Genomic DNA, 15,928 nt, shown 5'->3' with positions numbered 1-15,928 from the left:
CGTTTCATCGTCGTTTATCAGATTCGCGCGACCGCCTTATGGCTGCTATGATCACCAAAGAGCTTGAAACTACTATACAAGCAATCGTGACATGAGTTCAGAGCATCAACTCTAATTGTGCTGCTAAAACAATTGTTCCCGAAAAGACCAAAACCGACTCATCCGCTGACGCTAAAGCCGAACCAAAATCTGCTTCAATTAACAACAACCGCAACAACAAGCGTAAAGTCAGTCGCCAAAATCATGTTGTTAATCAAACCAACCCTCAACCTTGACAACAACCGAATCGCATTCAAAAAGGAAACTGTACATCGGTACTCACCCGTCATCACACTGATCAATCCCTGTGACAGCTATGCACAAATTTCAATCACTATGGCCACTTTGCTAGCTTTTTACGTACCCCGCCTAGTGCACGAGCCATCCCACAACAGCTTACCGCTCATACTCAAACCGGTGTTCTTGACACCCGCACTTGTTACCATTGTGGAGACCCAAATCATCTTCGTAATATGTGTCCCCAAATTGCCCTTGCTCATTAAGTTCAAACCTATCAACCCTACATCTTTCAAGTTTCTTTAGTCAATCAAGACCTCATTACCTAACCCAACCATACCAAATTCCATACCCACAAGCTCAAGTTCACCGATTATACTCTATTGGAATCCCAAATTGCGCAACCTCTTCGAGCCCAACCTACTCAAGCTATTCCGAGATAACCCACCCCGACTGCTCAAACGTTTATGAATTCAATTTCTCATGATGCTTCATGTCACATCAGCTAGGCTACTCAAGAAATCCGAAGACTCGTGTTGTATCCCTTAGTCGATCTTAGTCATTTTGGTATTTTCTCAGTTATGAATTAGTACTACCTGTTTATGGCATCGAATTATTTCAGTTTGAACTAATGATCCTTCGTGTATCTTATAAATAAAGTTCCTTTTATTTATGTAGATTGCTTATTAAAGCCCGCGTTTGCCTTATTTTATCATCCTCAATCATCACAGCCCATTTTATTAATCTCGACTACTAATAAGTTATTCCTTTTCAACTTTAAGGACTTATATTTAAATAATGTCTTAGAAACTTATGTACTTTTTCCTAGTTTATAGATAAACATTTTAAAACTTATGTTCCTTCACAAAATAATGTTTTCCAATGCTTGGTAACCCACACGATGGAGAGAATTATGCAGACCATCCGACGAAATAAGTAATTATGGATGCATACATAATTACCCAAGTCCTCGCATGGAAATCATAATACGTACAATCGTGTGTCATAATCCTAGAACCGATGCTAGTTTGGGATAACGGTACAATGTTGAGATGATGAGAACATGGTGGATACGTCGCTGGTACATCCTATATATAAGTGTTCTTATCCGATTGTCATTTGTAGCATTATTTCTATTACTTTAAGTTACGGGTTATGATAAATTTTAGTTTTAAAGTTTTTCCTTCCGTATTACGGTTAGTTATATATTATTTTAAATCATAAGTAAAAAATAATAATAATAAATAAATAAATAAAAAGAATTCTTTTACGGTGTAGATATATTATTTCTTAATTTCGGGACTAGTCGTAAAAGTCACATTAAATCCATTTTGCTCAAACTGTGTCACCATCCAATCCGACCTTCAATACCGCATCCTCGACGCACAACACGTCTCCGTCACCGAAGGTAACTTATACGACGAGATGTCATGTGGCGCCGAACTTCAGCTTGAAACCAAACGTAACGGTTTACTCTATTACTCGAATAGTTTATGGGTTCTTGATCGTGACGATCTTCGCATATTCATCCTCGATGAAGCTCATAAGTCACGATACTCTATCCATCCCGGTGCGAGTAAAATGTATGCCGATCTTCGTTCCATGTTTTGGTGGCCGAGAATGAAGAAAGATATCGCGGTGTATGTATCTTAATGTCTCACTTGTTCCAAGGTTAAAGCCGAGCATCAAAAGTCATTTGTTTTGCTCAAGCAACTTCCGATTCCCATTTGGAAATGGGAAGGCATAGCCATGGGTTTCGTTACTAAACTCCCCACTACTCAAAGCCCCAATGATAGTATTTGGGTAATTGTCGATCGTTTGACCAAGTCAGCTCATTTCATACCGTTCTGAGAAAAGTCCTCCGTAAGCGAATTAGCCCAACTCTATGTCAAGAACATCATTTGCCGCCATGGAACGCCTGTGACCATTATTCTGATCGTGATGGTCGGTTTACCTCTCATTTTTTTGGAAATCGTTGCAAACCACCTTGGGCTTAACTCCTAATTTCGGGACGAAATTTTCAAAAGTAGTGAATGCTGTAACATTTCGGGTTTTTCATTCTTGTATTCTTGTAATTACACCCGACCCGTTTAAGGGTTCGGGTCACTCTTTTAATAAAACCGACACATTTATTGAATATTTTTATTGTTTTAGTTTTATCATTTAATAGTTTCAATATTCTAACTTACAAGAACTTGCAACTTTCACCCAAACTCAAACTTTAACCCATTCCCGTTTCCATCTAAAAATTCAGGGGCCTGTTATGTAATTTATGATACTATAATATATATATATATATATATATATATATATATATATATATATATATATAACCCAAACCACCCGCTGGTCCGACCAGTTGACCCAAACCCGACCCGGCGCACCCAATGTCTTCCAAATCTTCAATTCCCGCTCGTTCTTGACCGATTATGTTAGGAAATTAGCATATTCCACCAAGTAAACGTGTAACCAACACTTAATTATAGTAGGAGTGTGTTAATTAGTCCGTAATTTGATAAATGAATCTTATTAAGCCCTAAACAAACCCTAAATCGTGATCTTATATAATCTCCTCGTAATATATCAATTAAACTTGCCAGAACCATCTCCTTCCCGTCGCCAACTTTTCCCCCAAACCCAATTCTGTTTACAATAACATCCCGTCACCTAACCACTTCTTGGCCGCAGCTCGTTGGATCAATTACACCATTGTACCGAACGTTATAACTCAATTAAAAGGGCTAGAATCGGGTTTTGTCATAGATCAATAGCCCCAACTTTGTTTAATCGAATATGAATCAGATTACCCAATTGGATAATCTAGGGTTCATATCCGCTTTTAACTGTGTTTATATATCTTCGTTTCTGTAATGTTAACAAGTTGATAGTTTGGCTCAGTTGGTTGGTCACACATATAACCATGGCTGGTTCACGTGTTCGAACCCGACCCAACCCGTTTTTTTTAACATTTATTCTCTTTCTTTGTTTGCTTCATATCTTTTAACATTAATTAATCCTTACACAATTAAACATTTAAATATTATAAACCGACACTTTGAGCCGTTTTCCCGTCATCCTAAAACCCGGTTTCTTTATTTTTCTTTTACCTTACCTTTTAATATACTCAATATTGTTTATAAAGAAATAAATACATAATATATATCTATATAGGTATTCTATCATTTCAGAAGTTTTTTTACAGCGAGAAGTGAAGGTGTAACTCCATTAATCCATAATTTCACTCCATTTATTATATGTAGGTGTGTTTTTTAGGTGCGTATGTACGTGTGTAGGTGCGTATGTACGTGTATAGGTACATATGTTTGTATATGTGTATGCATGTTCGTATGTGTGTAGATACGTAGGTTTCAATGTTGCTCGGTACATTTGTATGTGTATAGGTAGGTTTGAATGTGTATTAAGACAAAAATACAACCATCTTACCTACATGTAGGTAACATCATAAGCAAGAGAGTTAAAAATTATGGATTAATAGAGTTACACATTCACTTCTCGCACTTCTCGCTGTAATATCACTTCTCACAAGATCCATCCCCTATATATATATATATATACATATTAAGTAATAAATGTTATTTTTCTTAAAACCGAACTCCTAAGTCTCACGAAACCCGGTTTTTATAGCTTTATCTTTTTAAAACCTTTTTAATCAAATTTTTACATTACTACATATAATACAATATTTTGATAAATCGAACTTAGATTGTTCATAATAAATCTTATTTTAATCTTCCACGTTAATTTATTACACAACCTTTGACTTATTTATCTTTAAGTAATATTTATCTTATTTATCAAAAATAACTAATAATAATAGTAGTAATAATTAAAACGTTAATAAAATACAACAACATTATGATTATAAGACTAATTACACATTAATAAAGTCATCGAGACCCAATATCCGTCATATTATTTTATCTTTTATCTTTAACTCACTTTATCATTAACAATTAGGAATATTTGTCGGTGAACCTTGAGGAGCTTGACCGTTTTCCATTCTAGCCTTTTCTTTTATTATCTCGTCCCTGATGGTCTGGTATTTTGTATATATATCAGTGTATCAATTATGTAGTTTTATTGAATATATTGTTAGAACTTTGGTACTTCATACGTGCTTTTGTATTTTAGGTTATTGATCATTAAAGATGCTAAATTGGAGACTTGTACGAGCATGGAATGATATCTCGGGAAGACCGAAGCATGATTTGATGTCTTGGGAAGTGTTACAAGTATTCGGGAAGAGTATGGATAAGAAATCATAAGCCGATGCTAAAACTGAACAAGATGGGTTGACAAAATGTGACCTTGAAGTAAAACGAGCATATCCTAAGCTAGAAAATGAGTTACGGGAGCCATAATATATTAATTTTGGGTTTCTCGACGAGAGGAATTTGAAAATGAGGTATTCTTAGGTCGCGATACGCGATGGGATGGTCATATGGCCATCGCGTATTGCGATGGACATAAAAAAACGGGTTTTGACATATATCTTCTATTTTGCGAACCCTAATCAATATTGACAACCAGCAACAGCTATTAGGTGATTTTGGGTGAATTCCAGGGCTACCAATCATCTCTTGATCAATCCTAATGGCCTTCCTCATCATTATTGAAGATGTATCAATTACGATGCTCGGCTAGTATTCACCGAATTATACCCGGGATGTATAGTTTGTAACTTTTATAGTTTTTCTCATGTGATTAAGAACATTCTTGTATAGTTATTAATGGTTGATATATGATTATTGATGTTTAGTATTTCTGGTGAGTCGGTTTAGGTTTACGTTGGTCTGAACGCTTTGTTACCAGTTGCTACATAATTGATCATATGAGAGTTTGATTAGATTGAATACGATAAAACATATAATTGCCCTTAACTGAGTCACACTGGCAAGGACCGTTTAATAACTAGTGTCGTGTGTAAAGCAATTATTAATGTCTAAGGTTTTGTCTGATTGATCAGCTTGTAGTTAACCAGTAATAATTAAGCTGTTAGGTTGCATGAGATTACTGTAGGTTTCTTAATTGAATTCTCGGGTGAGATTTGCTTTGTTAATTGCTTGAAACTAGTTTATTTGCTTACTTGCGTAGTTCCATAAATTCACTTTATATGCTTGTGTGATCAGCACTAAAAACCAGTTACTTCATAATATTAAATCTGTACACAAATCACATTGACCACACACCCCTGGTGGATACGATACCTTACTTATCCTATATAGGTAGTTTAATTAGATTTTTGATTAACTCAAATGACGGTCATCAAAATGGCGCCGTTGCCGGGAGTTAGTGCGCTTAGTGTTTTTCGTGTTATTTAATTTCTTTGTTTATTTTATTTTAGTTTAGTAATTTTTAATTTTATTTTTGGTTTTTATTTTATTTTTTCATTTTACGCGGGGTGTGTTGTTTGTGCAGGTAACAGGTTTTTACACACCCGCCACTCGGGCAGACAGTCACCGCTTGTGGATCAAAACCAAAACCCATCCCGAAACCCGAGCACACAACTGTCACTATGAGCAATTATGGTGATTTTTTTTATTGTGAAGGCCCGTATCATTATCGGGATTGTCCAGTAGTTGCACAAAATCGGCAAGAGCATTGCCATGGGCGAAGATATATGACGACATGCTATGAAGATAAAGAGATTTTGTCATATTATTCACACTCTGAACAACACACATCACCAAATTATGATGAAGATTATCAATTAGACATGGATGACCAATATGATCAAGAGCCGTATTATGTCAACTGCGAACCGGAGATGCCCTATTCCTCAAGTTCCTAGACACGGGGGAATCCAAACTTGACAAATTGATATATATTATGGTTGAGCATGACAAGGAATTATAACAACAAAGGAAATCTCTCGAGGCTAAGTGGACCAATCAAATTAATAAAGAGATTATACACACTGAACCAGACTGGGATGAGGATGATTATGAATATTCTCATGAAGAAGATGATTATAAATATCCTCAGTCGGTTGATGAAGACCAACAATATATTCTGCACTCTAAGCTCGATACCATCATGAATACGTTAATGGAACATAAGAGACAGATGATGGAAGAAGAAAAGGAATATGAGCTAAGACATGAAAGAATTTTGGCCTCGCTCAATCCGAATATTGAGGACAATACTAAAATCAAACGAGACCAAGAAGAGTTGGCTAGGGGTACTATGTTTGATGGTTATGAAGAGAATGAGGTTGTTGATCTTCCAAAGCAAGAAAGTGAAAGTGGGATTCAAGTAGAAGATACAACTCCTTCAGATTATGAAGAGCCCAAGGTAGCCAATGTGAATCCTATGCCTTCTCCAGTACTTATTGTTCAAAACAACAAGTGTGAGGATGAAGGCTTGGTAAAGAATGAAAAGAAAGTAAGCTTGCAAGATATTGGGCAAATAATTAAGAAGCGGCCTCACAATAATCATTCAAGTAGCATGCCAATCACTGAAAAGCGGTTATGGACTTGGCATGTAAGCTACCGAGCGCATATTGGAAACTCGGTGGGTAAGTGTGCACTTCGACCACCGTGAGAAATTCAGGTATTGTCGAGCTGTAGACATCAATTCAGCGCTAACAGGAAGGCAACTCGGGGTTTGCAAGTATCTTTCCAAATTGTTTTTATTTGAGTTATTATCTTCTGTATTTTGATTTATTGTATATTGTGTTGTATTTGGAACTTTGTGGGTGTAGTTCACTATAAACCCTCAAGAGACCCCACTCGTCCTCCCGGGCTACCGGGAGGTTTACAGGGCTTGTTTCATATGCTAAATGCAATCATGATTCCTACGAAAGTGAGTTAGGTCTTTTAACTTTTTAACTTGTTTAACAAAATTTATTATGAAACGAATTAATTTGGCTCGGTAATTATTTTAATAAAATCAACAGCAAAACAATTTTTTTTTATAACTCTTAAAAGACCTAGGTCTTACACTTGTGAGAAGCTTGCTTCTACACGTCTCGAGATTTTGCAGGTTCGATTGTCAGTTTGGTAGTTGGTCGAGACGAGGGTATACGAGTGTTTATGAGAGTTCGCGAGCCGACTGGTCCTCTTCCAGTCTCGTTGATATCAGGTGATTTCAGTTTCATAATTTATTTTGTTTTCTTAGTTGTATAGTTGCTAGTAGAACCGTCACATTTGAGCCCCGAATTTTAAAATTGCTTAACAGTCAAAAAGTCAATTTCAACCCCGTCCCTCAAATGTTCATTAATTGTTTAACTATTTTAACATTGAGGACAATGTAAACCTCGCGTGTGGGGATGGGCGAAATTTGAAAATTTTAACCCGATAGTACCTCGAAGAGTGTTCAGAAACCAAAGTTGTTAACTGTTAATTATTGCCATTAATGTCAAGTTATAGGTTTCTGGTCATGGTTGGTTTTTCAGCTTCTCAATAGTCTTACTCACAAATGTTTTCATAACGAGAAGTTGAAAATGGGGTCGTTTAGGCGGGGATAACGAGTTATGGGGACAGGTACACATGTTTATATAGGCAACCTTATTCCTCCGGTACGTGTGTGAGTTGACCACATATATAATACACATATGATATATAGTACACACGTGTCATTTGAGCGCTTTCATCAATGTTCATGGATTACGTGATCGTAGTTGGCAAAATGCAAAAGTGATAAAGGCAATTAGGTTAAGCATCGTCTGGATGAGCGAGAGTGTAGGTACTGGGGGGGGGGGGGGTTGGGCCTCATACATTATACATATGAGAGTGGGTAATGAGAGAGGCGGGGGGTTGGTTCCCTTAGAAAACATTTCTTGGATCTGTTTTTCATTTGATTAATCCCGATATTATGTTACGAGATGATCCGGCTTAGTAGGTTTCTTTGTATTTGTATTTGTATTTGTTTTTGTTTATGTATTTGTATTTGTTCCAGTATTAAGCATCACGTTTATTACGCTTAAAAAAATAAAAGAGCCAAAAAATGTATGTTTATATTCAGTTACGCAAGTAGTAGTTCGTCTATGTATAGTAAAAAAAAAAAGATGAAATCAGTTTGCATGTTAGTTTTGTTTATTTAGATGTTTTGTAATAAGCCGGGTCGGATCGTTTGAGCTACTTAAAAATTTCCCTTCCATACCCTTACACCTAGCCCCATACAACACTTTTTAAGTCCTCTTGATTTGCATTTGTGTCAAAGCAGTTTTATGGACGAATACTTGTTTATGAGTGATAATGAGAGCAGAGTGATACTAGCACATCTTTTGCTAGTTCAGATATTAACCCGAGAGGAGAGTTATTATATTATGAGGGGTATGAGCATGTGTACCTTAACCGGAAACAAAGTACACTTGTCTGGGTGGCTCTATTGTTTTTATTATAGCACTTAACCTAAATTGTGGGATGTCAATATAGAAAGTGTTAGTTGGGGAAACTGGGTATGACCTTAAACCTTACTAGTATTAATGGTGATAATTTACATACATATGATGGTGGTTAATGTTTGCTTTAGAGTTTGCTTGAGGGCAAGCAAAAGATAAGTGTGGGGATGTGATGGTCTTGTATTTTGTATATATATTAGTGTATTAATTATGTAGTTTTATTAAATATATTGTTAGAACTTTGGTACTTCATACGTGCTTTTGTATTTCAGGTCAATGATCATTAAAGATGCTAAATTGGAGACTTGTACGAGCATGGAATAATATCTCAGGAAGACCGAAACATGATTTGATGTCTTGGGAAGTGTTACAAGGATTCGGGAAGAGTATGGATGAGAAATCATAAGCCGATGCTAAAACTGAACAAAATGGGTTGACAAAATGTGACCTTGAAGTAAAACGAGCATATCCTGAGCTATAAAATGAGTTACGGGAGTCATAATATATAAATTTTGGGTTTCTCGATGAAAGGAATATGAAAATGAGGTTTTCTTAGGTCGCGATATGCAATGGAATGGTCATATGGCCATCGCGTATCGCGATGGACATAAAAAAACGGGAAAAAACGGGTTTTGACATATATCTTCTATTTTGCGAACCCTAATCAATATTGACAACCAGCGGCAGCTATTAGATTATTTTGGGTGAATTCCAGGGCTACCAATCATCTCTTGATCAATCCTAATGGTATTCCTCATCATAATTGAAGATCTATCGATTACGATGCTCGGCTAGTTTTCACCGAATCATACCCGTGATGTATAGTTTGTAACTTTTATAGTTTTTCTCATGTGATTAAGAACATTCTTGTATAATTATTGATGGTTAATATATGATTATTGATGTTTAGTATTTCTGTGAGTTCAGTCGGTTTAGGTTTACGTTGGTCTGAACGATTTGTTACCAGTTGCTAGATAATTGATCATATGATTGTTTGTTTAGATTGAATACGATAAAACATATAATTTCCCTTAACTGAGTCACACTGGCAAGGACCGGTTGATAACCAGTGCCGTGTGTAAAGCAATTATTGATGTCTAAGGTTTTGTCTTATTGATCAGTTTGTAGTTAACCAGTAATAATTAATCTGTTATGTTGCATGAGATTACTGTAGGTTGCTTACTTGAATTCCCGGGTGTGATTTACTTTGTTAATTGCTAGAAACTCTTTTATTTGCTTACTAGTGTAGTTCCATAAATTCACTTTATTATCTTGTGTGATCAGCACTAAAAACCAGTTACTTCATAATATTAAATCTGCACACGAATCACATTGACAACATACTCCTGGTGGATACGATACCTTACTTATCCTATGTAGGTAGTTTAATTAGGTTTATTATTGACTCAAACGACGGTCATCAGTCCTCACTTAATCACTTGTTAAGGTAAGTAAATTCACCCCCCCCCCTTTTACCGCTTTACAATTTTGGAGGCGTTATGCGTTCAAAATCAACTTATTGTTTTCACTAGCAATTCCGTTATACGCATAATTGAAATTGCTCGATTAGTTTTTATGTGCGAATATGATTGTGTGTTTATTTTATGTTGGTTGATACCTCATCCTCATCCTCATTAGTATGATCATACGCTGTCGAAGTAAACCCTTATCTATGTGATTCGGTTGAAAAGACAACTTTTATTATTGTTAACTAGTTGTAGTAATGTACGATTATTGCATGAAATTGTCCTTTTATTATTATATATACTCAAAAACTCGGATGAACACTTTTATTTAAAGTTATTTACGTTTCGAATATATAAATGTAACGGTATTTGACAATGTTTGTGCTTTTGAATCTTGATATATGAATGAATAATTTAGATATTGACACGTGTATTTTACTTAGTGTCTTATGAGGTATGATATAATCAATGTCGCGCCCCGGCATGTTCCGTCGTAGATGGGGTGTGACAATTATTATAATTATTATTATTGGGGGAAGGCCACGGTGGACATATCAGAAGTCAAAGAATTGTGATTTGAAGCCGGTTGTGGTAATAAAATATAAAGGAAGAAGAAAGCAACTAAGCATATTGGTGAATTATTTGTTCTAACTCTTTTATATATTTTATCATGAACTCATTTATTTTTGCTTTATACTTTTTTATGAGTAACTAAATACTTTATATTACATAGGTTTTGGTTGAATACCATGTTATATTAATGGTTTGAAGAACTATTATTTGATGTGGATTGATTTGATGGTATGGTAAAAGTTTTTAATTTGTTTGGTCATGGTATTGTTGAGTAATTAAATCGAGTTTATTATTTTAATAATTTTTTCACTTGTGTTTAATAGTTTTTGGTTATTATTAGACGGATGATTAGGTTGGCTACTTTGTGTTTTCAACTTGTTTGCGGTTTATGGTCGAAATAATCGTAGGAATAATTATTAAAAGCTTATTAGATTTTATTTTCAATCACTAGAGAGGCCGGGAGGCAATTTAGTGTTGTGTCATCTTTGTCTTTTGCAAGTTTGGGTAATAATTGCACGGGAGTGAGTTATCCTAGGTCCTTTAGATTATTGTGATACAAGTTGTGTTCAAGTTAATTAAGAATACCCATTATATTAATTTATATTGTATTCGAAGAGACCGAGAGGTGATTTGGGTTTTGTGGTACCATAATACTTATTAGGTAAGGTAAGACCAGGAGGTGATCCAAACCTTTAACAATTGAGCTTCACATGTCATTAGAGTTCTAGGGTGTCGTTGTTGAGGCCGGGAGGCGATCTAGCGTATTTTAGTGGTCTTTAGTGTTATATTTTTAAGATATTGTTTTTCAACCAAGTCAAGTTCGTTAACTATTAATTTAACTAGTAGGATTCCATTTCCTAGGTAGTCTTTCTTGCATATTAGTAAAAACCCGAATGTTTTATAAAGTTTTATTTTTAGTTTAGTTTTTAATTAGTTAAGTATTATTAGTTTAATTAATATAAAAAATTCTAAAAATCAAAAGAAAGTCAAGGTTAGTAATCATTAGTTTTAATAAATAGAGTTTGCCCATAGTGTCCTAGGTTCGATATTGATATGCACGAAGTGGTATATAAAATTTTAACAAATAATGACCAAACACAACGAGTAATAAAAACCTAGAATACCCTAAACCAAACCACTAGCAACAGGCAAGTGAACCTATCGGGTGTAGAACAGCTATGGGAATACTGGGAATATCGAACCCTAGACACACTTTTTAAATTAACGACACTAGTTTTAAAAGCTAATTAAATTAATAATTAAGAAAATATTATTTTTAGATTTTAATTTATTTTATTTTAAAAACTAATAATTAATTAAACTAATTACTTAATTAAATTAAAGTAAACTAGAAAATTAAATACCAAATAAGACTTTAGTACATTCAAATGAGTGCAAGAGTTACCAAGGAAAGGAATTCGAATTGTGACGACTTGGGCTTTTATTGGTTATGGGCAAATGCTACGGGAACCGAGAATCTAAAGGTATGAAGCTCTAGGAAACTTAATGGATCCTAAATCACTCTCAAGGTGTCGCCTATAAAGAAATCTTAGAGATCATGTAAAAACACCAGCTTATTGGTTCACCTGTCAGCTCACCAACTATGATTAATTACCCTAGAAAACAGCTAACCCGTCGGTTTCACTATCTCAATGCACCTAAGTACACGGGGTGGTTTTTGAATAATCTAAGGACACGGGTAAACAGTGAAATTAAGGCAAAAATAGGCAAACCTCTTGTCAGATAATTTAACCTAAAACCCAAACAACGCAGACAAACCCGACAACTTATCACCCGTCGGATATTTAAGCTAGTAAGAATATAAACTTCTAATAATATGCCAAAAATCAATTTCTATGGTAAATGAGCTCAATAAACCATAAACAAGTTGCAAACACACAGTAAACAACCTAACATGCAACATATAATCAAAAGACTTTCAATCAAGTAACATGTGAAACATTCATTCAAGCACAAATCAAAAGTAAACACGCATGAGACACATCCAATAAATCTGATCAAGACCTTTAATTAATCAAAATCCCAAAAACAAAACTCGAAAACCGACAAGTCCAAAGTAATCAAGAAAACATCATCACAAGCCTAGATAACTAAATGTGTTTAGCCAATAATCATGCTCAAGAACGAAACTAAAATATATATAAAAGAGTTCATCGAAAAAGAGTTAATAATAATTGAGCTACGAGCCTGCTAGCTTAATAATTCCAACGAGGAGTGGAAGACCTTTATTGACCACCTGTGTGCCTATCTACTTGGTTCCCTATTCTTCTGACTTGCGACACTCACTAATAGAAATAATAATAATTTGTATGACTTCTTGCTGCTGCTGTCTTCTTTCTCCCGTGAGTCCAAGACCACACAAACAAAAAATATAATAACAATAATAATGTTGTTGTGCGGCACCCCAAAAAACCTCCGGTAGGTTTTCCTCTTCTCACGTATTATCTATTAATAATAATAATATTGTGCTGCCTTTTATATTACTTTTCTTTCTTGTGGCAAAAGATAATTCTTATTGGGCCTCCAAGATACCGACTCCACTTTTACAATTCATTCTCGTCACAATAATCACCTAAAACAAAATTGTATTTTGTTTAGTCCCTGCCACATAATTCCTACATCATCACAAAAACAAAAATAATAAGTTTCAAATCTAGCCTCACTTGAAAATAATTGATTCGTTGGCCTTTTCATTCAATCAAACTTATATTATTCTTTTTAATAGTAAATCAAAAGCACCGTTTTATGTTCATACGTATTCTTTTTTTTTATGTTTTTAACCTTAAACATATAAAGCAAATAAAACCAATAGGTATGAAAGTTGTTTAAAGTTTTACTCGTCGTTTCAAGTTTGAGATAAATATTCATATTAGCTTGTTTTCTCCTGAAACTTTTAAAATTTAAATATGTATCACATATGAGTAATATTCAATAAAAGTCTATCTCAAAAGTACTCAAAATAGTATGGAATATATAATAATAATAATAATAATAATAATAATAATATGTATATTTTAAGCCACATCAAATAATCTCACACTTAAACCTTTTTCGTCTTCAAAAAATATATATTGCAATGGAATCATAATTCAAAGTCGATCTTTAAAACATATAGGTTATCTTCGAAGCATAGATAAACGCAAAAACCGCGATTGCCGATATTGTTGTCCACCTAAACCCAGCCACCAGCCTATCAAGCCCCAATTGCATTAAGCGTTTTAAGTCCAAAAATCAATGCTACACCTACCCCATCTCAGACAAAGAAAGCTATAAGAAATAGAGTCGAAACAGACTGGTTCGAATAATCACCATAAGCCAAGGACTCGTTGATGGTACTAATTAGATGCACTTGGTAAAATTTGATGGATGAATGGTCCCGTGGAGGTCGTACGAGCTATTTCTAAATATTATTGGATTTTGTCATATAAATTCCTAATTTGATATTTATTGACTAAGAACCTTCGAGCCCCAATAGTGTATCCTCAGAGTCATCATCCCCTGGGTAACACGTAAACTCTAAGTCCCGTCTAGTATGTGCATCTTTGGCCTCTTTTACTAACTTTGAGAACGCTTTTTGGCATTTTACAATACATAACTTTCTCACATTCAATTGCTTTTTGGAACAACTTTTCGGAGTACACTTTCAACACATACTTTCTTTTTTTACCTTTTTTTCATTTTTTTATTATCACCCTAAAGTATATAACTATTTCTAAGCTCGTAAGACGATGGACATGTGGTGGTGTGCTGGTTTAAGTGCATCTAAGTCTTACCATATCAAAGTTTTTAGATTATGGTAATCCTCCCTAAGCATCGAAATTCGGTTTCACCGTTTTTCAAATTAATAGATATATAAAATATGCTAAAGAGGGCTATCAAAGTTATTTGGGCCTACCGACACATCCCAAATTAAGTGTGTTATCTTGTTATTTAATCTCATATATAAGATATCAACCTTAAACAATAATATCATTTTCCATTAATGGCAAAATAATTTTCGGGACATTTTTTTTATAAAAATCTAAAACGTCAGTTTCTCATCCGCGCACTTAAATTTCACATTGTCCTCAATGGGAGAGAAGAAAAAGACAAAAATATAGCAGAAATAAAATAAAATAAAATAAAACAAAGCATAAAGAAAATGGAACAGACTCCCCTGATAGTATGGCAATGATCTGCGTATGTCATGTTAAAATAAAGCGACCGTATAGCATTTCATTCGCGGCCGCAGCTTTTGGGTACCCTCTACAATCAAATACGCTAGAACGCCCCCGTCCGAATGGAGATTGAGTACGAACGAAAGTATCCAAATCTGCAAAACAAAGCTCAAAGCACCAAAGACAGACATCAAACAGACTCTAAAAACTTAAAACTTACTCAAAATACAAAAATAATAGAAAACAAATAAAATGCATACAAACTCTACACTCGGGTATTTCCCGAGGCCTATCCCTATCAAGCAATCAAAGTAGGGATATCAAGGATAAATACATCTACCTCGACCGAATCAACCGACCCACCGATATAATGCTTTAACCTATGGCCGTTCACCTTCCACGCTCTCCCCTCATGATCAACTAACTTAACTGCACCATGCGGAAATGCCACCTTCACCGTATACGGACCAACCCATCTCGATCTAAGCTTACCTGGAAATAACTTCAGACATGAATTATAAACCAACACCCGATCCCCACACTTGAACTCTTTCACTTTCCTCACCTTTCGATCGTGTAACGCCTTCGTACACTCCTTATAACTCCATGATCTCGCATACGCCTCATCTCTCAGCTCCTCTACCTCATGAATTTGGAGATACCGGTTTTTCGCAGCTTGGGTCAGGTCAAGATTAACGGATCTCAACGTCCAATATGCTCTATGCTCCAACTCAACTGGTAGATGACACGCTTTCCCGTAAACCATCCTAAAGGGTGTGGTCCCAATAGGCGTTTTAAACACTGTGCGGAAAGCCAAAAGTGCATCATCCAACTTGTCGGACTAGTCCTTTCAGTTCTTGCCGATAGTTTTCTCCGGAATTCGCTTCACTCCTCAGTTTGCATTCTCCACTTGCCCGCTCGTCTGTGGATGATAGGCGGTGGACAACTGATGGGTGACGCCATACCGTGCCAAGGCCTTCTCCATCTGGGCATTACAGAAATGTATACCCCTATCACTGATCAAGTCCTTGGGACTACTAAACCGACAGAACAACCTCTCGAGTACCAAA

General features: G+C 35.3%; 2 protein-coding genes across 2 annotated transcripts in view; one reads left to right on the top strand and one right to left on the bottom strand.

The window, feature by feature from the left end:
* LOC143629910 (uncharacterized) overlaps positions 1-15,928 on the top strand; it is a 61,456-nt gene that overhangs the window by 18,874 nt on the left and 26,654 nt on the right. The gene's annotated exons all lie outside the window — the stretch shown is intronic.
* Positions 15,157-15,624, bottom strand: LOC143629912 (uncharacterized). Its single transcript, XM_077099060.1, has one exon. It carries the CDS (start codon positions 15,622-15,624, stop codon positions 15,157-15,159), a length of 468 nt encoding a protein of 155 aa, XP_076955175.1.

This window comes from Bidens hawaiensis, unplaced genomic scaffold (genome assembly GCF_021521415.1).
Source record: "Bidens hawaiensis isolate Kalapana, Puna unplaced genomic scaffold, B.hawaiensis_p1.1 tig00005482_1, whole genome shotgun sequence".
Lineage (NCBI taxonomy): Eukaryota > Viridiplantae > Streptophyta > Magnoliopsida > Asterales > Asteraceae > Bidens > Bidens hawaiensis.
This window is presented reverse-complemented; position numbering and strand designations above follow the sequence as displayed.

Coding starts and splice junctions, on each gene's coding strand:
- LOC143629912 (XM_077099060.1), bottom strand. CDS start 15,624: ATGGTTTACGGGAAAGCGTGTCATCTACCAGTTGAGTTGGAGCATAGA.